The sequence below is a fragment of the Chiroxiphia lanceolata genome, chromosome 6, assembly GCF_009829145.1.
Source record: "Chiroxiphia lanceolata isolate bChiLan1 chromosome 6, bChiLan1.pri, whole genome shotgun sequence".
Lineage (NCBI taxonomy): Eukaryota > Metazoa > Chordata > Aves > Passeriformes > Pipridae > Chiroxiphia > Chiroxiphia lanceolata.
This window is the reverse complement of record NC_045642.1, coordinates 37,364,649-37,385,706: the sequence shown is the minus strand read 5'-3', so window position 1 is coordinate 37,385,706 and position 21,058 is coordinate 37,364,649. Positions and strand designations below refer to the sequence as shown.

At 34.8% G+C, this 21,058-nt stretch overlaps 1 protein-coding gene across 10 annotated transcripts in view; it reads left to right on the top strand.

Moving 5' to 3' along the window:
* HECTD1 (HECT domain E3 ubiquitin protein ligase 1) overlaps window positions 1-21,058 on the top strand; it is a 61,939-nt gene that overhangs the window by 29,212 nt on the left and 11,669 nt on the right. For 4 of the 10 annotated variants that reach the window (XM_032690736.1, XM_032690737.1, XM_032690741.1 and 1 more), the window contains 16 exons: window positions 1,790-2,065; window positions 2,172-2,248; window positions 3,553-3,687; window positions 3,909-4,055; window positions 4,408-4,502; window positions 4,903-5,008; window positions 5,931-6,065; window positions 6,151-6,290; window positions 6,784-7,107; window positions 7,514-7,680; window positions 7,863-8,039; window positions 10,691-11,527; window positions 15,155-15,376; window positions 17,114-17,247; window positions 19,329-19,485; window positions 20,362-20,584. In XM_032690736.1, coding sequence (XP_032546627.1) covers window positions 1,790-2,065; window positions 2,172-2,248; window positions 3,553-3,687; window positions 3,909-4,055; window positions 4,408-4,502; window positions 4,903-5,008; window positions 5,931-6,065; window positions 6,151-6,290; window positions 6,784-7,107; window positions 7,514-7,680; window positions 7,863-8,039; window positions 10,691-11,527; window positions 15,155-15,376; window positions 17,114-17,247; window positions 19,329-19,485; window positions 20,362-20,584 — 3,352 coding nt within the window. The remainder of the gene's footprint in view (window positions 1-1,789; window positions 2,066-2,171; window positions 2,249-3,552; window positions 3,688-3,908; window positions 4,056-4,407; window positions 4,503-4,902; window positions 5,009-5,930; window positions 6,066-6,150; window positions 6,291-6,783; window positions 7,108-7,513; window positions 7,681-7,862; window positions 8,040-10,690; window positions 11,528-15,154; window positions 15,377-17,113; window positions 17,248-19,328; window positions 19,486-20,361; window positions 20,585-21,058) is intronic. The other 6 variants (XM_032690744.1, XM_032690742.1, XM_032690739.1 and 3 more) reach the window with 4 other exon arrangements.

The window sequence follows — 21,058 nt, the reverse complement described above, 5'->3', positions numbered from 1 at the left end:
ATATTTATTAACTGAAATGACTACAGTACAGTATAGACTCAGTATCTTTAAGTCCTGAACTGTATTATATGTTCTGCTGTCCTAAGTCATTACTGATTAATCTCATGGTATACTTTTTAGTATCTTCACAACTGGCAAGAATATAGTGGGTTGAGTAGTGAAATCTGTTAATGTGTATTGCATGATGAAAGTTGAGGTGGGTGGGGAAATATATATATATAGTGTGAACATTTTTGGAAGGTCTGTACTCACCCCTCTCCACATTAACTCTATACTTGTTTTGTTTGAATTTTTAGAAAAAATAAAACTTCAATGCAAAAGTTGAAATTTAATGGTAATTCTGACGCTTTAAGTGTGACTCAAAATTCTGTCCAAGGGAACCTGAAATTATTCCCAACCATGTATAAACATAGTACTTGCAGTGCAGCATGCTATATAATAAATTTATTAAAGTGTAATTATGGAAATTTGAAACGGTTTAATTAACAGAATTTTCATTTTGCATATAAAATCTCAAAGTTATTTTTATAAACCTTCTGTCTATACGTTATGAAATTTAAGCAATAATGTTATGCCTTCGGTGCATATTTATTTTTGCACAGAGATGATTTACTTTTGTGTTATAAAAGAAAAAAACCTAGCAGATTTAAAAAACCTAGAGCTTGTCAATGCAGCAAAAGGAAAACAGCAATTTTTACAAGTGTATGGACTACAAAGGTTGTATGTATCAAATCAATATGAGGGTACCTGTTAACTGTGCAGTTGAGAGATAATCTTTACATTACTGAGGTGTTTGCATTTTTATTTTAAACGTAATTTTTATCTTTTAAATTATGAACTCAGCCTTGTAATTACTAAAATATTAAAATATATTTTAATTAAATCTGAGATAGGTTTTTGGAATAATTTTGGGCTAGATTGCCTGCCTGCCCTAAAAGTAGAACATGATTGTGTTTGCCGTCTATTAAATTTCTCTAAATATTGTCTTCTAATTAAGTATCATGTGGTGCTGTTTGGTGTATTTTTTTTTTGCCTTTCTCAGAGATAGAGATCCTTAACAGTTTTGTAATTACTAAAGAAAAATAAAAATCTACATCAGAAGTTGAATTAATGTAATGTCACTGTATTAAGTAGCATAGTTGTGGCATTCTTAGTTTCTCTGAGGTTCTCCAAATGAGATTAAATAAAAGTTTTAGTATACTTCATGAAAAAATTTTATGACACTTCATCTGAGGAAATAGCTCAAATTTGCTTTTAGTACATGTTAACTGTCGGACTAGGTAAAGTTTTGTGAATTTTTTTTTTTTTTTTTGTTAGGGCTTCAGCATATTTTCTCCAGTTGCTCTAAGCTATGAAACTGATTGCTGTTTTCCTGTTGGAAGATTCATTTAATTTCTTCTTTCTGAAAACTCACTTTTGAGAGTAAATCATGCTGGCCATAATGAGATTAATTTTTCCAAGACTAAAAGTTTATCATGGATTTCTTTGATATTCCTATTATAATTGTAATGACGAATTAATATATTTGTGAACAGCACTTTTCAGAAAGAGTTTCGTTGTTACATTGCAGCTTTCATGTGGTTGTGGATTAAATCACTGCTGAAGTGCAGAAGTACGCTGGGAAGACATTTAGAACACTTTAAGACCCTTAATTTCAAACTTAATTTTGCATTGAATGTACTCAGTTGTTTTGCTCTTGCCAAATAAAAAAAAAGACAAAAACAAAACTAAGATAAAATGGTGGAATCAGTTGTTGGAAGAAAAAAATTGTTTGTTTCTTTTTAAATAGAAAGTAGGAGTGAGTTCCTTGAGAAGTTGCAGAGAGCTCGGAGCCAAGTAAAACCATCTACCACAAGCCAGCCAATTTTATCAACACCAGGGCCAACTAAACTTACTGTAGGAAACTGGTCACTCACTTGTTTAAAAGAAGGAGAAATTGCTATTCACAATTCTGATGGTCAGCAAGCTACAATACTGAAGGAAGATCTGCCAGGCTTTGTGTTTGAATCGAACAGAGGAACAAAGCATTCATTTACAGCTGAAACTTCTTTGGGTAAGTATGTAGGTATGTGTTATGTGCAGGTAGGAGCAAGTGTATATGAGGTAGTTTTTTTATTTGTTACTTTTCATACCGATGAGAAAATGCAACTTTTCTAAAAAATACGTTTCAGGGTCAGAATTTGTGACTGGCTGGACAGGCAAAAGAGGAAGAAAACTGAAATCTAAACTGGAGAAGACAAAACAAAAGGTTGGTGGGCATCTGTCTATTTTATGCTTAGAATCTGAGTTTATTTTATAACATGCTTATAGAGTTGTAGTTTCTTCTCAGAGGATTAAAATCTCCGACTTCAACTAGACACAATTTTATGTTAAGCTTGAAGGGGAAAATGTCACTTGGAACAAAGCACTTCTTCAGGTGGTTTTATCCAACAATGTTAGTAAACCCTGTGCTCCTCTGGAGGAAAATGAATTTTCTTTTAAAAATGTAGGAAAGTCTAATCTTTCTGATTTAGATTTGTATAATTCTGCAGGATTTTTTTCTTTTTTTTTCTTTTATGCAAAAGGAAAAGATGTTATGATCAATACTACAGTTGTCAGAGCCGTATGATGGTTACTTCATTTAGATAGTAATTTCAGACTGGATGTTGTGACAGGTAGGGTGCTGGAAGTGAACAGTGTGCATTGTAAGAGTTGTGGTAGTGAGGCAAAATGAGTAAATACCCTCATTTTAGACCCCACAGAGTTAACAGTATGTTCTGTGACCTGCTGATGTCAAGGGCTCAAGCTAATCTTCAGTCTTGAACTGTCTTGCAGTTTCTAACAGGGCAGTCAATGTATTCTGTACCACCTGTCTGCAGCATGTAAGAACTTACATCTTAGGAAGTGTGACACTAAGTTGAAAACTAAAACACTGTGTGAATGAGAATACATGGGATGATAAGGAAAGGCAGTGCACTCTCGTACCTGAGATTGCACTGTGTAACTCCGAAGCTTGCGTATTATTGTACATGTAATGGTAATGAAAAGGAAAGATTTTTGGGGAATTTCTTATAAGCAAAATATTGTTTAATAAGAACTTACATTATCAGATCTGTATCTTGTGTGAGCCATACTTTGTAGAAACAGTAATTCTTATAATAAGAGCTCAAATAGGGACTGAATTGTTTTAAGGAATGTTAATAAAGCATTCTGAAACCGTATCAAGCCTCCTTAATTTTATCTTTAAAAAGATTATCTAATCCATGATACAGTTCTAAAAGAAAGATTTACAGATTGAGAGTCCTACCTTTTGTGCTGTAATTTAATACATGACACTAAGCTTAGTTTGTGAGATTCAGTAAGATTGTGTGTATTTCCATTTATTTCTCCTGTACCTTTATCCTTTCACAAGCTTTGCCATTTCATGCTGTATGATGGATCTGATTCTTCCCTGTTTGTCTGTCTTTCATGGACTTATTTAAAAAAAGATGACCAAGTTTCCAGTATTTGGGAAAATAACTATAGTCTCATTACAATAAGGTATGAGTTCTGATTATTAAAATCCATTTCTAGGTTCGCACTATGGCAAGAGATTTATATGATGATCATTTTAAAGCAGTGGAAAGTATGCCTCGAGGAGTAGTTGTAACTCTGAGGAACATAGCAACACAGTTGGAGTCTGCATGGGAGCTTCATGCAAACAGACAGGTAAGGGTATCCTTCATTTCTAATGTCTGATGTCAGTGAAAATCACATAATGTTCAGACTAGTCTTTCATGGTGTAAGGAGAGTCATAGTATGTCTGTCTGAAATGTGGGGAGTTTTAATGCATGTATTGCCTAGATAGGTACTTTCTTAGGATATGGTTTTTCAACTGAAGTGGAAAAACTGTTACCTTGTTTCACCATAATTATCTTTTTGTCTTTCAGTGTATTGAGGGAGAAAATACTTGGAGAGATTTAATGAAGACTGCTCTTGAAAACTTAATCGTACTATTGAAGGATGAGAATACTATTTCTCCATATGAAATGTGCAGTAGTGGCTTAGTTCAATCGTTGCTGACAGTTTTAAATAATGTGAGTTTATAGAACATCGTTGCTGAAGAAAATCTTTCTAAAAAAAAAAAAATTAAGTCATGTGCCTTCATTTAAAAATTCTATTATAAATATGTCTCCTTCCTGTCTTGGTGAAAATCAGGCAGACTTGCTCCAGTTATTGTTCTACCTGTTGAAGATAAACTGTCACAATAGATGACTTTAGTTAAAATGAGCCATTAAAAATCTTTAAATCAACACTGGTCAGGTTTAATGACTGATGTTTAGCTTTTCATATACATACCTTAAATAGGGCATTCAGTGAGATTGAATAGATATTTTTGCCTGTATAACAAACATTTGTATTAAATGTAATGTATTTTTTTTCTATTAGAATGTCGATTTAGATGTGAAACAAGACTGTAGTCAGCTGGTAGAGAGGATAAATGTTTTCAAAACAGCATTCAGTGAAAATGAAGACGACGAAAGGTAAAAATAAAACCAAACAAAAAAACCACTCCTTTTGCATTTGTGAAGCAGTATGGTATGTTTAAAATAATTTAAAGACTAAGATTATGTTCTTTGAATTTGAGTGGAATAGAAAATTGATCTTAAAAGACAGCATCTGGCATTGAAGTAAAAATGGAAGATTTTTATCTGTAAGAGTCAACTATACTGAATGAACATCTGTTGACAAATATGAAGTGACTTGTTCATCACTGTGCAGATTAATATCTTTTTTACTGTGCTGTAACCATGTGACTAGAACAGATGATATTAGTAGAAATAGCATGCTGAGTTACCTTTCTCAGCTGAGTACTGTTCTCTGAGACACTGTAGAATTTTTTCCTTTGTTTTGTGGTAACATGGTAACTGTTCACTTTCACAGTCGTCCAGCAGTTGCATTAATTCGGAAATTGATAGCAGTGTTAGAATCCATTGAACGTCTACCTCTGCACTTGTATGATACACCAGGATCTACATATAATCTTCAGGTAAATGTACAGTGATAACAGCATATCACCCTGGGTGGTACACATCTGAATGCTATATATTGAACACATTGTCCGCAGAAGTGGATAGAATTAGGTAAAGAACAACGAACTCTTTGGCATCTGTTTTCTCTAACACTTAACCTAAATGTGTGAGTGTTCCTCTACTGTGACTTTAACACTGTGAAGTGAAAGTAAATTTTGATTGAAGAGATAATGTGCTTGTTCTTTTTCTTTTGTCTTCAAGTATTGTTGTCTTTATAAAGGAATGTGCCCCCTTTTAAGTATCCTTACTGCTTGACCAAGCATTTAGTGGAAGGCATAGTTGAAGGCAATTATTAGACATTTATTTGTAATGACAAGGGATGGGTTTTAACTATTTAAAGGGTCTCGTCTAGGGCTGTATGTTCAGACACCTGCCAGATCATCAGCTTCTTATGCAGGACACTTGGCAGTTTGGCTAAAAAGATTACTTGGTTTTTTCCAGTTTGTGTGGATTCTTGATTTTTTTCTATTTGAAAGCACACTTCAGGATTTTGCAACATGCTAAGGAAGTGTAAATACTTCTGTTTTTATGTTAAATTATTAGCAAATAGTTGCAGAAAGTTGCAAAAACACTGTTGCTATTGAATATTTTTGAAAATAATTTTCAATTTATATAGTATTATAGTTGCTAGTCAACAAATAAAAGCTATGAAAACACAGGAGAAGTGAGAAAACATTAGCTGAGTGTGTTATTGACTATCATCTTAAAGCATTGCTTAATTGAAAAAAATAAGGTTATCAATTACATTTTAAAGTGTTTCATTAGAATATAGTTTACTTAAGTTATGCAAAGATACTTGATATGCCACTGAAACTGTTTTTCTTAAAATTTCAAAGCGTGAACAGAAAAGCCTATATTAATGTTGAACTACTCTTTCAGATATTAACAAGGCGCTTGAGGTTTCGTTTGGAACGTGCCTCAGGGGAGACATCTCTGATAGATCGGACTGGGAGAATGCTCAAGATGGAACCCTTGGCAACTGTTGAATCTCTAGAACAATATCTCCTAAAAATGGTGAGCTGCATACCACACACAGAGTTCACAGGGAATGGTTGTATTCTGTTTCTTTAATATTTTATTTCCTTTCATTCATATGTAGGTAGCAAAGCAATGGTACGACTTTGATAGGGCTTCGTTTGTTTTTGTACGAAAACTGCGTGAAGGCCAAACATTTGTGTTCAGACATCAACATGATTTTGATGAAAATGGAATTATTTACTGGATTGGGACAAATGCAAAGTGAGTTTCTTCAAAGCTAAATATATTTAAGTAAGACAAACTATATACCTTGGGGCAGGATGGGGAGAGAGTTCATAATGAAATGAAATAAGTTATGTTTTTAGGAGCAGGAAGTATCTTTTGATCAGTAGAATTACATTTCTTTTTGGTCTACTTAAATAATAGAATATGAATCACTGAAGTTGTGTTGAGAATTTTTATGCTTCCCTAAGAAATGAAAGAATGGGGAAGTTTGGGTCTTTGTTTTTGCTTGATGTGGTTCTGTTTGGTTTTGGCTTGGGTTTTTTCCTTTGCTACAGTAGTTTAAAAAATCCAAACAAATAATGTTTGAAACGTATCTAAAGTTATCTATTTATCTAAAATTATATTAGTCATTTTGGTTTGTGATAAACTCAGCTGTAGTATACAATTTACAATAAATGTCAAATGTTGCTGATACCTGTTTTTTTATGTAAGTAATAATTGAGCAGTACATTTCTCTTTTTTAATATAGAACTGCATATGAGTGGGTAAATCCAGCAGCCTATGGGTTAGTAGTGGTTACATCCTCAGAAGGAAGAAATCTGCCTTATGGTCGTTTAGAAGACATCCTGAGCCGTGACAGTTCAGCTCTCAATTGTCATACTAATGATGATAAGAATGCTTGGTTTGCCATTGATCTTGGCCTTTGGGTTATACCATCAGCTTACACATTACGCCATGCTCGAGGGTATGGACGATCTGCTCTCAGAAATTGGGTTTTCCAGGTATCTAAGGATGGACAGAACTGGACTACTTTGTATACTCATGTTGATGACTGCAGTCTCAATGAACCAGGGTATGTCAGTGTATTTTATCACTTTTCATAAAACTGAGCTCAGTTAAAAATGTACTTGTCTATAGACTAGTTTAATTTGTCCTGTAGTTGTAACAATATATCTATATAAAGATATGGTAGGCGATGTAAATTATCAAGGATGGGCTGGAGAATAAGTGATTCGTAAGTTCTCTGTGCTTTTCCATCATTGTGAATTTTGCATTTGATTTTTTGACAAAATAGTAGCACCAACACTCATCCACAGTTTGTTCCTAGTATTAATAGGTTTTATGTGTCTTGTAATACATGATCAGCAATATGATTTTGCTTACTTTGGTACTAAGATTTTTTGGTTGTGCTTTGGTTGTTGGTTTTTGTTTTCTTTTTCTGGTCACCCACCAACACTCCCTTTCTAATAAACTTAAAGGTCTACAGCAACGTGGCCTTTAGATCCTCCAAAAGATGAGAAACAAGGTTGGAGACATGTTAGAATAAAACAGATGGGAAAGAATGCCAGTGGGCAAACACACTACCTCTCCCTCTCTGGATTTGAACTTTATGGCGCTGTGAACGGAGTATGTGAAGATCAGCTGGGTAAGAAAAAGAATGTGTATATATCTTATTTGTTCTTTTAAAATGCCAGTGAGCATACAATAAAAAAGTCAGTGTGAAAAAGGAGGTTAATTTTTGCAGTGGAATTTGCTTGGAAATAAGCTCAAAATTATTCCCCATTCAATACTTTTAAGTCTTTTCATTTCAATTTACATCTCTTGTAGGAAAAGCTGCTAAAGAAGCTGAAGCAAATCTGCGAAGACAACGACGTCTGGTCCGTTCTCAGGTGTTAAAATACATGGTTCCAGGAGCTCGTGTAATCAGAGGAATTGACTGGAAATGGAGAGATCAGGATGGAAGCCCACAGGGTGAAGGCACAGTTACAGGAGAATTACATAATGGTGAGCATAAATTACCCGAATTTGTAACTGTACCATGATTAGATCATGTGGAGTGGGTATCATTAAAGTATTTCTTTTGTAATGTCTTGAAGTTGATGAAATTTTAAATAGTTTGGGGAGAAGGAACTCAAATCCTACAACTCTTGTGGTCCATTTGTGAATTCCATTTTGATGCATGAAAAAAAATTCTTTCTGTACATGAAACTTTTGTAGAGCTCCGCTTAACTAAAATACAAACTTGTTATTTAGACATCTGTCGCAAAGTCTATGAAGGTGATTGATGCAAACTGATAAAGCTTTGGGCCTTCAAGATCTATAATTACCTTCTTCATTTCTTCTAGCTTAGCATTTGCAATATTTTTCTTGACTTTTGTTGTATCCTATACCTTTCCTACCTTGCAAGCTTCATTGGGATCAAGTTGTTATTTTTTTTAGTTAAAGCATGAAAAATAATTAACTTACTGAGCAGAATAAAAACCTGCAACAGCCAGGGAAGTCAGTACTCAGGAAGCTAAGATACTGAAGAGGCTACAGGAAAGGTGATGATCTTGTCAGCTGAACATGATTTCCACCTTTTCCCTTCTCTTCCTCCTGTTTTGAGGTATATAAGACTTGCCTTGTTTCTGAAGCATCTTCAGCCACTCTTAGGTTCATTCTTAGCCAGACTTGAAAATTTCTTCTAGTTTGTTGTCAGCTCTCAAACAATGTCCAAAGTACAATGTCTTAAAATGTTTTGAAACTTAAATTCTTATTTAGGCTGTTCAGTACAGCTTGTAGGGAATTTTTCCATCATCTATATGTTGTTCTTATCAGATGCAACAGTATCCATAGCTACATTGTCACTTTGAAGACTTTAGGTATTATTGGTGAGTAGTATTCTACCAAATCAGTGTTTTTGTTTCTATGTTCCAGTAAAACTTTCCCATTTAAGCACAGGTGAAATTGAGGTTCATTTATGAAATGGTGATGCCAAACCATTTTTTTTCTGTCACAACTTTCTTTCAAATAGAATTTTGAAAATTTTGGTCATTATTCACAAGTTTAGACAAATTTTGAGTTGTTTTAGGGCTATAATGATGGAGCAGTATAACTTCAAGTACTTAATACGTACTTAAAACTTGTTCAGATTTAAAACGGTTTGTAATTAATATTTTAGAGAAAGGAACTATACAGAACAAGAACAGTTTAGATATGCTTTTACAAAATACCCTGTCAGATATTCCTGAACTACAGTATGGAACTTTTTTTTTGTATTTTATAAGAAAGGCAAATAAATTGTAGAAAGAAAAAAAATCAGGCTTTTTTCACAACTTTACCCTTCAAAGATTGAGTAATGGTACTCAGCTATAGCTCATGAAGAAGGAATAAAATCATACGAGAGTAACATGATCTAAGCTTGCTCATTTGGGGATGAGATGTCTGCTTATCCGATCTGAAAACTGTATCCCTTTTTTAAATACCTTTCCTCCAGAGTGATATTTCTAAATAGAAAGTTGTCTGTGATCTTCTGTTGTCTAGCAGTGGTGACTGTTGGATAGCTGAAAGCACTTTCGTGCACCTGACAGTACTAAAAAGAATATTTTACTTGAAATTAGCTCTCTTCTATTTCAGTTAAAAAAATATGTGTGTACATCTGGACCTGACATTTGTTTTGAGTTTGTCTGAGGTTGCAGAAGATGATTAAGCTTTAAAGATTTTATTTTCAAAGAAAATGTGTATCAACTAAAATAGTGGCACCAAGATTTGTTGCAGTTAAGATACAATGATAAATTTAGGGTGACTCATATTGTGATACATATTTAGACAAATAAAAATAAATCATTTTGCCCCCATTTCTGTTCTGGTTTGCTAAATTTTGCACATTACCCTTATTATTCAGATCTATTATATTTAACTTAAAAAAATTTTGCTATTCTAAATAATCATTCAATAAAGGAATTGAAGAGTAGCATCTTTTTGAGTGTTGTTTGGTCCCAGGATAAATTTTCTTTCTATGAAATATATTCTCTTCGCAATCCTGAAATTCTACTTGAAGTAGTCCTTACCTGACTGCTGTAAGAGTTCTCCTATGAAAAAGGAATATTCGAGTCTGTGTAACTCACTGAACTAAAAAGCTGTGTATCAGTGAATTAATTCTTTCACTTTAATAGGGCAAGAATAAGAAATCCCAGACTAATCAGTTTCAGTTTCATGACATATCTTCTGTTGGGTAAATATGCTTACCCGCAAACATCCAACTAAGAAAAATGTTATAGAATGTCCTTGCAATAATTATAACTTCTTGACAGATATTAATAAGGTTCTTAGACAGATATTAATAAGGTTATAAAACATTTTAATATACATTTCTGTTATTAGAGATTCTAGTAGGTAAGATTCCTTCCTGAAGGAAACTTTATTTTTGGCTGGATTCTGGGACCCTGAAAATAGAGGATGATCATTCTTGCCACCTCAGTGTTGACAACATTACAAAATACTAAATTGTTTAAATTTAAACACTTCCTTTTTAATCGGCATTAAGGGTTATTTAGTGATTTCATTAATTTCGACATGCAGCCCTTATGAGAAGCTGATCCCACATTGTGGAGCTACTGTCTGACACGCTCCTGTCTGCTTTCTGCTGGATCTCACAAACTCCTGTCCCTTTCCAGGCTGGATTGATGTCACCTGGGATGCTGGTGGCTCTAACTCTTACCGTATGGGCGCAGAAGGAAAGTTTGACCTCAAGCTTGCACCAGGGTACGACCCTGATTCAGCGGCATCACCCAAACCTGTTTCATCCACTGTTTCAGGCACAACGCAGTCATGGAGCAGCTTGGTGAAAAACAACTGTCCAGACAAGACGACTGCTGCTGCAGGCTCTTCAAGTAGAAAAGGAAGCAGCAGTTCTGTGTGTAGCGTGGCAAGTAGCAGCGACATCAGCTTGGGTTCGACCAAAATGGAGCGGAGATCAGAAAGTGTATTGGAGCAAAATATAGTTTCAGGCACTGACGTCCATGAACCAATTGTTGTTCTGTCATCCGCTGATAGTGTGCCTCAGGCTGACATAGGGTCATCTTCCAGTGCGAGCACCAGCACCTTAACAGCGGACATGGGAAACGAAAATGCAGAGAGGAAGTTAGGTCCTGATAACTCAATACGTACTCCTGGGGAGTCCAGTGCTATATCCATGGGAATTGTTAGCGTAAGCTCTCCTGACGTGAGTTCAGTCTCCGAACTGACTAATAAAGAAGCAGCTTCCCAACGACCTCTGAGCTCTTCAGCAAGTAACAGACTCTCAGTCAGTTCTTTGTTGGCTGCTGGGGCACCGATGAGCTCTAGTGCAAGTGTTCCGAATTTATCATCTCGGGAAACTTCTAGTCTGGAGTCCTTTGTACGAAGAGTGGCAAACATAGCACGTACCAATGCCACAAACAACATGAATTTGAGCCGGAGTAGCAGTGATAACAATACTAATACTTTGGGAAGAAATGTTGTGAGTACTGCAAGTAAGTAAGCTATTTTTGTTTTTAGTTGAAGCTGTTGTTGTTTCTTTGGCTTTCATTACACTTAAACAAGTTTGGATTCTGTTGGCCTGATAGCGAAATGAACTTAGAGCAGCCTTGACCTTGTGTGTACCTGTAAAACTCATGAAAAGCTCACAGAGTTCATGTCAGCTGAAAAGTACCCATCAGATAGAAGGTAATTTGAAATTGATACCTGTTATATATTTAGGAAGAGAGAGACAGTATGGTTTAGACCAAGAGGTTGGAAGTCTAGCAACAGTAGCTCATGTCAGCTATTTATGCTTTCTGATCTGTGTAGATTTTGCATATTCACCTTATACCTGTCTATTTCCGTTATTTTGTGATTTTCTTCAGGAGGCAGTTTGTGCATATTGTGAAGTCTCTGAGCATAGGAACTAAGAACACAGCAGAAAGAAAAAAGTGAACTTGAGTATAATGAAATATTAGTAGATTCCTTCATTCTATTGGGCTGCATAGCATAGTGTGCTCAATACTGTCTATGTTTTCTAAAGATGGTATCGTTGTTAAGGCTTAGATTCAGTGAACTGTTCAGGTGCATTAAATGTAAGGAACTTCGTAGGTAAGTGTTTTAATTGACTGTGTACATGCTTTAACATTTGCATGTTCTGAGATTATATGTAGGATTAAGGTGTTAGCAAGGGGAAGCTGTAAACCTGCTTGTTGAGAGTTCACTATTTTGAGCATACTGCCATCAAAGTTGTTACTCTGTTCTCTGATGGTGATTGTATTTTAACTGGAGAGCTGCATTTCATGAGGTAGGCAGGTCAGAAAAGGTAAAATTACCCAAGCTAGAAAAAACCATTCAGCTTCTTGTTAAGCTTTCATGCTTTCTGAGGAATGTGAAAAGAACGTCAGTGAAACCCGAGGGTCTGGAGCACAAGTCTTATGAGGAGGAGCTGAGGTTTGTTTAGCCTGGAGAAAAGGAGGCTTAGGAGAGACCTTATTGCTCTTTACAACTACGTGAAAGGAGGTTGTGGTGAGGGGGTGCAGTCTCTTTTCCCAGGTAAGAAGTGACAGAGGAGGTTTAGATTACATATTAGGAAAAATTTCTTGATTGGAAGGGTGGTCAGGCATTGGAACAGGCTGCCCAGGGAGGTGGTGGAATCAGCATCCCTAGAAGTGTTCAATAGTTGTGTAGATGTGGCCCCTGGGGACATGGTTTAATGGTGATCATGGCAGTGCTGAGTTAACAGTTGGACTCGATCTTAGAGGTCTTTTCTAACTTTAACAATTCTATGATTCTAGGCTTTCTTATTTGAAAATATGGTGTTTGCTTTTAGCATTTTTAATTTTTTTAAAATACTGAATGTTCTCTTTTTTTGTTGGGGAGATTTATTTTTTTTAATGTATTCTTACATTCATATTGTGATACTGGGGATGGGGGGGAATTGTTTGAAGCCTATATTAAAAATGTAAATAAGATATTCAAGGAAAACTTTCCAGTAATTGGTCCCTTTTTAGGCAGATAGTGCCTCTGGTTCTGAAGTAGTTTTGTGTTGGGGGAAGAGGGAAGAGAGCACCTTTGAAAAACATGGTAAAATAGTTCAGCAGCGTATTTAACAGACTTCATGAATGTTTGATACTGTACGCTGGAAAAGTTAGAAATAAGAATAAGGCAAATTAAAAATCTAATTATTTGATTAAAATCTTCATACTTTACATTATCCCTCATGTAGGAATTATTTTGTTTTATACATTTTATATTAATAGAAACTGTAAATGGTAACTCATGCCCCAAAAAGAGATCAGAGACTAAATTGAAGCAATTTCACCATAGACCATTGTGACAAGCTTGGATTTTTAAAAATTTTTTGGGGTTTTGACCTGTTCAGGTTAAAAAACCAAACAACTCCTCCCCTCCAGAAAACAAACAAACAAACAAACAAAACCCCAAAAATTCCCAAACCCCAAACAAGCCACTCACAACACCCCACCCCTCAAAAAACCACCAACACCCAAAAAGTAAAGAGTGAAATCATGGTTAGTGATGTGTTTCTGGACTTGCTGTACTGGTTGCATTGAAAAACATCAGTATTTACCAGAAGTTAAGTGGTGTCTGGGGTAACCAGTTTCAATTTGGTCTTGAATTCAGAGCAATTGAAATGCTGATGCTTAATGGCTTTTTCTGTTTCCTGTAACAGCAAAGAGTTTACTGCTATTAATTAGCAGTGGGTGGAAGATGTGCATACTGAACAACTTATTTTCAATTTCTTCAACAACAAAAGAAAGACTCTTTGGTTTTTCATTTCCATGGTTTCATAATGATGAAGATAAGCTTATTAACAACTCTAGATTTAAATTTCACACTCTTCCTCATTATTATATTTTTATTTTACATTCTTCCTGCATTGTTATATTTTCATTTGCAAAATGTTACTTACCTTCCTAATGGGCAGGGACGGGGATGGGGCAGTATGTGACAAAGAAGAAAAACAGAAACAGTAACATTTATTTTTCACAAAAACTACCAAATGCACTTAAGGGAGGAAGCTTTGTACCCTTCTTCAAGGGTAGTAACCTTTGCAAACTTTAATAATAGTCTGAAATTCAGATATGGGGGTTTTTTTAAGAAAACAGTTTCTTAGTTTACATAAACTGCAGTAATGGAAATGTGTACTTTAAAACTGCAAAACTTGAATTTGATAAAGTTTAGAAAAAGTAGATTGCAAAACATAAGGCTTAAATTCTAAGTACAGATGACCCATCAAGTTTTCACATGCAAATGTGTGATTAATCTCCTTGCTTGAAAATAAGCACGTGAGAAAATGTTTTGAAGACTGGGATCTACTTGCACATCGGTATAAATTGTACTCAGTTACATACATTACCTGAAATTCTTTCTGTTGAGTCTACAGTGAATTCAGTTTTGTTTCAGTTGTTAACTAAAATGCATTTACTGTGTTTTATTTGAATATGCAGTAAGGTAACTTCTTAGTTGTTGCTTGCTTTTTCTGAAAATTATTTATATAAGTGATCCAACATAAGTCAGTCACTGTGTTTCGCAATACTGTCAGTTCAGGTTTGTTGACCCTTATGATAATATATTTTAATAGTTATAGTTTAGTAGTTATGTGAAAAGTAAACTCAGAGCTGCTTTAAGAACTTTAGAAAAGTTCACAATAATCTCAGGTTTCATGTTTCTACTGTTCTCAATTAACTTATATATAGTTAAGTTGTTTTCCCTGTATAATATAACTGTATTGTTGTTTAAAGGTTAAATTACATTTTAGGCTTAAAGATAGACCACAAGATTAGAGTAATAGATTTCAGAAATTCTCTTCATACATTGAAAATGAAATTAAGTAATTTCAGATTTACAGTGGGATTTGGGGATTTATTTGATAAAATTACTTATTTTTAATATACACAAGGGAATAAGCTCAGAAGTGGATTACAATCTGCATTGTAAGGTGCACTTTTGCATTGGGAAACCCTTCCCTTTTATATTCTGTTGTTCTTTATTGTAAAATAACACACTGATAATTTTTCAATCCCAAATATGTTTTTCAACACAGGAGTCATGCATGTAAGTTGTACTCTTCAAGTCATCAAATCATTTATTTTATCTTACCATATCTTTATCTATAGCTTCTCCTCTTATGGGTGCCCAAAGTTTTCCTAATCTGACTACAACTGGTACCACATCAACAGTGACCATGTCTACATCCAGTGTTACTAGCAGCAGCAATGTAGCTACAGCAACTACAGTTTTATCTGTTGGTCAGTCGCTTAGTAATACTCTAACTACTAGCCTAACATCAACATCTAGTGAGAGCGATACAGGGCAGGAGGCAGAATATTCTTTATATGGTAAGTTTCATTTTTAAATGAACATAAGCATTAGACTTCCCATGAATGATTATTTTCCTTTCTTCCATTGTTGTGATTTTTCTCGTGTAGTAGTTTATTTACTGAAAAGTATTTGAAAGCTGAGCTGTTCATATGTTGCTAATTCTGTAAGGCAGTAAGTAAAATAATGTTAATGTAGTAGTATTTCCTTATGTTTTTAAGCGGTTTGTATCCCACGTTATTACTATTTGATACACTCTATTAGGTGCTTAAATATTTTCCATCATAAAATTTAATATCCAGTGTAGCTTTCATATGTACTTCTAATTAAAATCAAAGTGTTATTTCTTGTTGTGTTTTGTAGGTGTGCTACATGCACAGCCTGATGTACCTTGTATTAGTCTGATTGAAAAGCATCCACCATTAGGCATAGTGTACACTTAAAATAGGTTCCAGGTATCTCAGTACCATCATAGTAATTGCAAAAAATTGGAAAGAACACAAAGATTAAAATGACATGGAGAATGGAATTATATGATTTGAGGAACATCATCCAGAGTTATGTGGGCACTATACCCTAGAAACAGACTTTAGGACAGTAGTTACTTGCAGGATATGAATATTGGAAAAGAAGATTTAGATAACTAGGTCAGTAACACCTAGGAATCAAGATGATAAAATGAAGTAAAAAAAAAAACCCTGGGTTGCATATGGGAAAATACTTCCTAATGTAAAGTTTATTGGATTGTGAGGTGTTTTTGAAAAAAAGGTACTTGATTTGTTTAAAATTTTATTGGATTGTGTTCTATTTTGTTGCCTTTTAAATTACTTGAAGAATATCTGGTCGTTCCAATGGATACTGGAATTGAGCTGCTTGGAGGCAGTTGATTAATATATCTACATATACCATCTCCCTTTATTCTTTTAATTAAGTCTGATTTGATATTTCGATTGGGTGACAAGTCTTAAAATATATCACAAGCAACTGAGCAAATAGAGTATGTTAAATTTTCTGTATGGGTGGTGGCAACAATTCATAGGGTGTTTCAGTAGTATAGGTAGTTTCTATATGTATAGAAAAATGTAAAAGTTGAAAGCTTCATCCCATCCACTTGTATTGCTGTGAAATTCTGTTCTTGGGATGAAATTCTACCTCTTTGGGATGTTGTTGAAGTCTTAGTACTAGGTTGGTAAAATTGAACTTTGTCTCTACCTTCAATTTCTTGTTACAATAACTAATTAGCAATTGAATCTTTAAAAATATCACTCTTAAATGTTTATCTTAAATGTAATTTGAGGTCTAAGACACATTGTTAGTGGAAGTTACATAACTGACCTGTTTTTAAAATTAATTAGACATAGAAACAGACAGTGTGCATTTGTGTACCTCTTTTTTGAGATGTTTAGTAATTTAAAAGAAGTGTAATTATGTTTGCTATAAGCAAACAAAAAACTGATCACTCTTGATCACTATTAATTATACCAATATTAAGTGCTGCTTTTGTTAGTTATGGTCTTGAGTAGACCCATGAACTTTTTAACTATGTGCTAAAGCCATGGACTTTTTAAATGTGCTTTTAACACATCTTTTAATCTTCTTATGCAATAAGCAATGTTTTAGTTTTCTTTCTTGTTTTAGTGAGATTTGTTTTTTCACTCTGCCCAATGCTTCTGTTCTTTAATTTTAAAAATTTTGCTTTAAAGGTTATTCTTGACTTTTGTTCTGTATGTAAATATATATATATGTATGTATTATAGATTTTCTTGATAGCTGCCGAGCTAGCACTCTGTTGGCAGAATTAGATGATGATGAGGATCTACCTGAACCAGATGAAGAAGATGATGAAAATGAAGATGATAACCAAGAAGATCAGGAATATGAAGAAGTTATGGTATAGTACAGTTAGCATAAGATGGTATCTTAATTGACTAGCAGATGCATTAAAAATCAACAGATTTTTTTGGCAATAGGAAGTCCTAGCTATAATATTTCCATTAATTAAAACAATTTTATTTAGATTTTAGTTTTGCATATAATAAAAAAATACAAGAAAAGTGGTTTTGAACACCAGCACACCCTGAGACCGTATAGGTCAGAATGAACATCTTAAAACCAGCCGGGGAACAAAATGACAGACAGTGGAAATGATGGATCACTAGTTCAGTGGCTGATGAAATGGTATAACTTTGTGGGTAGGCTGCTGCATTTCGTAATGATACAGTTCTAGGATGTGTTTAACTGTAGGCTTGCATGAAGGAAAAAGTTTGTTAGAGGAACTATGTCTTCTAAAAAAACCTCCCCAAAAAAACAATGGGGTGGGGGCAATAGATTTTTGCTTACACTGTTGGGAGTTCTGGCCTTTCATCTGGTTGTTCTTTAGTGGAAGGGAATAACGCTTGGTCTTCTACCACCACTGAAGTGATCAGAATGGATATTGCAAAATATAAGACTTCACTAATAATAATTTAATGTTTTATGTAATAAAAGTAAATATTGTTTTATGGAATTACAGAAGCTTCCTGTTGCATTTAATATGCACAGTTTTATTAATTTGAACCAAAATATTTAGCATTTTAAATTAGTGATTATGCTCTTAATAGAAACTTTATTAAATATATAAATATTTCTTAATAGAAACATTATTAAATATTTTGTTATTTCACCTTCTGCACAAATATATGAAATTAGGAAGAATATGAAATTAGGAAGAAAAAAGCTAGTGCTACTTAAATAGATCTCCAATGTAGTGACATTAGTTTGTAGACAGTTGACCACTTTTCAGAAAATGTTAAACGGAGTTACTATTGTTCATGGGAAGCAGCAGAAATAGCAGAAATAGACTTTCATTGAGACTACACAGCAAGAAGCAGATCCAGAAAAGAAAATTTTCCCTTTTTGGGCTCCAGAACTATTCCCTCTGATATACCATGTAATTCTTCTCAGTGAGGAGTTCAACAGATTAAAAGGTTGTAGAAAATTCATAAGCAATTTATACTTGCTAAAGCTCATTGAAAATTAGATTTATTTTTTTTTCTCCACCATAATAGTTCTAGTATTTTTGATTTAATCTCTGGATAAAATGTGTATATTTTATATACTAATATGTGATACACTTTGGAAAAAAGTGCTTCTTGTTTTCAGAAAAACTAATGTGTTTATTTTGACACCATTGACTTATTTGAACTTATGATATTACAAAGTTTGTGGAATACACACAATATCTACACCAAGTTTGCTCATCTACAATACTTTGTATTTTTCCTGTGTTCTGGTGCTTCATGGAATGTTTAATTCTTTCCAGAAACTGTAAATATACCCATTGTAAGGTTAGCCCTGTTGTTTTCTCTGTGTCTGTGGTTTTGATAATTTTGGTTCCTGCTAAGGGGAACTAAAACTGTTAAGTGCCTACTTTGATTTCTTCTATGTCAGTTTTCTCTGAAAATTGGGGAAGACATAATGAATTGACAGAATGTTGACAAAAACCACAGTGAGACTCCATAACCTCTCTGGGCAATCTGTTCCAGGGCTCAGTCACCTGCACAGTAATTAAGTTCTTCCTCATATCCAGATGGAACTTCCTGTGCATCAGTTTCTACCCTTTGGCTCTTGTCTTATTTCTCAGTACCATCAAGAAGAGCTTGGCTACATCCTCTTGGCACCCCCCCTTCAGATACTTGTATACATTGATGAGGTCTCTTCTCAGAGCTGAACAGGCTCAGATATCTCAGCCTGTTCTCATAAGAGAGATGCTCCAGTCTCTTAATCATCTTTGATTAAGCTGGACCCATTCCAGGAGCTCCATGTCTCTCTTGTACTGAGGAGCCCAGAACTGGACACAGTATTCCAGATGTGGCCTCACCAGGGCTGAGTTGCAGTTCAGTTTATGTGATTGCTGTATTCCCTAAGTTTTAATTTTTTGTTTAAATGATTTTTTTGTAGCAGAATCTAAAAAACAACTACATTTTTTTATAGGAAGAAGAGGAGTATGAAACCAAAGGAGGCCGTAGAAGAACATGGGATGATGATTACGTATTGAAACGGCAATTTTCTGCTTTGGTTCCTGCTTTTGACCCAAGACCTGGTCGTACTAATGTCCAGCAGACAACTGACCTAGAAATCCCTCCACCGGGTATGCTGACAAGATATTTATGATGCTTAATCTGGCTTTAGGATGGAGACTCACTGTTAAGGGGCCCACTGTTCTGGGGATCCTATCACTGTTAACCAGAACAACATGCTTTTGTGGCTGTGTGGCTTTTCTCTGTTTGAGTGAGAGTTTCGTCTACCTCTGCAGGTCCAAGCATTACGAGGGAAAAAGTAAATTAAGTGCTGTGTAAAATAGGCAAACTCATGAATTTAACTTGGATCATCTCTTAAAATGATAAATAATAAAATCTTTTGATAGGATAAAGATGTGATAAATCTCTTGGTATGTCTGGTTCCACCTGCAGGGATTAAACTGTCTTAGAGCTACCCAGAATAGCTTTGATTGGAGAGGGCTTGCTGAAACAGTCCAAAGCAGAGGCAAGGGGGAAGGTAATACAGTAAGGGAGCTGTCTGTGCGATCAGCAGCACAGCACCTGATCTTGCTCCTTAGTTCATTCCTGTTCATCAGTGTGGAGGTACTCAATGTGCATAACAGAAAGGAATAAATAGGCTTTAGTGTATGTGGAAATGAACTGCTGTTGATTTTGAAGAACTGAAAGGAAGATGCTGTGTGTGAAAAGAATAAAGCACGTGCTGTGATAATATGAAAAGAGATGATAACAAGATGTAAGGATCGATAGGGATTTCAAAAATTCCAGTTAGCTTTACTCACATGAAAAAGTGCTCTGATTATAGCCCTTAGATATAGTCTGTAGTTAAAACTCAGTATCATCTCTTTGGCGTGTGTGCAGGAAGTCTTTACACTTCGTTATTGTGCCACTTTATTGATGTTGCAGCCAACTTGCAATGCATTATATATTTTGTATTAATGGCTTCTCAAATGATTTTTCACACACAGGTACACCTCATTCAGAACTCTTGGAAGAGGTTGAGTGCATGCCTTCACCACGCTTAGCACTTACCTTGAAAGTTTCCGGTCTTGGAACAACTCGAGAAGTAGAACTGCCTCTAACAAACTTTCGATCTACCATCTTTTACTATGTACAGAAATTGTTACAGCTTTCCTGTAATGGCAGTGTGAAATCTGACAAACTTAGGCGTATTTGGGAGCCAACCTACACGTAAGCTCACTAGTTTATTATTCTGTGTAGAGAACACTGTGACTGATTAGGAAATGGATGCAAAACAATGTTAATTTTTTTCTTCCTCCTCTGTAAGAAGCAATGTTAGAATTAGGTGGGTTTTTTGTGTTTGTCAGTATGTTCTTACTCGTTTTAAAACTACTGCTGTGCCTGCAAAACAAAAAAACCTCATAACCTCTAATGCTCAACAGTGATTTGTTAATATTCCAAAAGACAAGCATTGACCAAGGAAAAAAGAATTTTGTCTGTTCAGGGACCTGCTTGGAAAAATCTCATGGCGTTTACAGTCCTAGAGAAAAGATAAGTTTCTAGTTAAAAAGCATGAGAAACAGTTGTAAATATGCATATCTCCTAAGTTAATGCACAGTAAGCTACCGTAGGACTTTAAAATTTCAAAGAGGTGGTGCGTGTGTAGTGAAAAATCTAAAGTTGGTTTGGGAAATGTGCACGGTG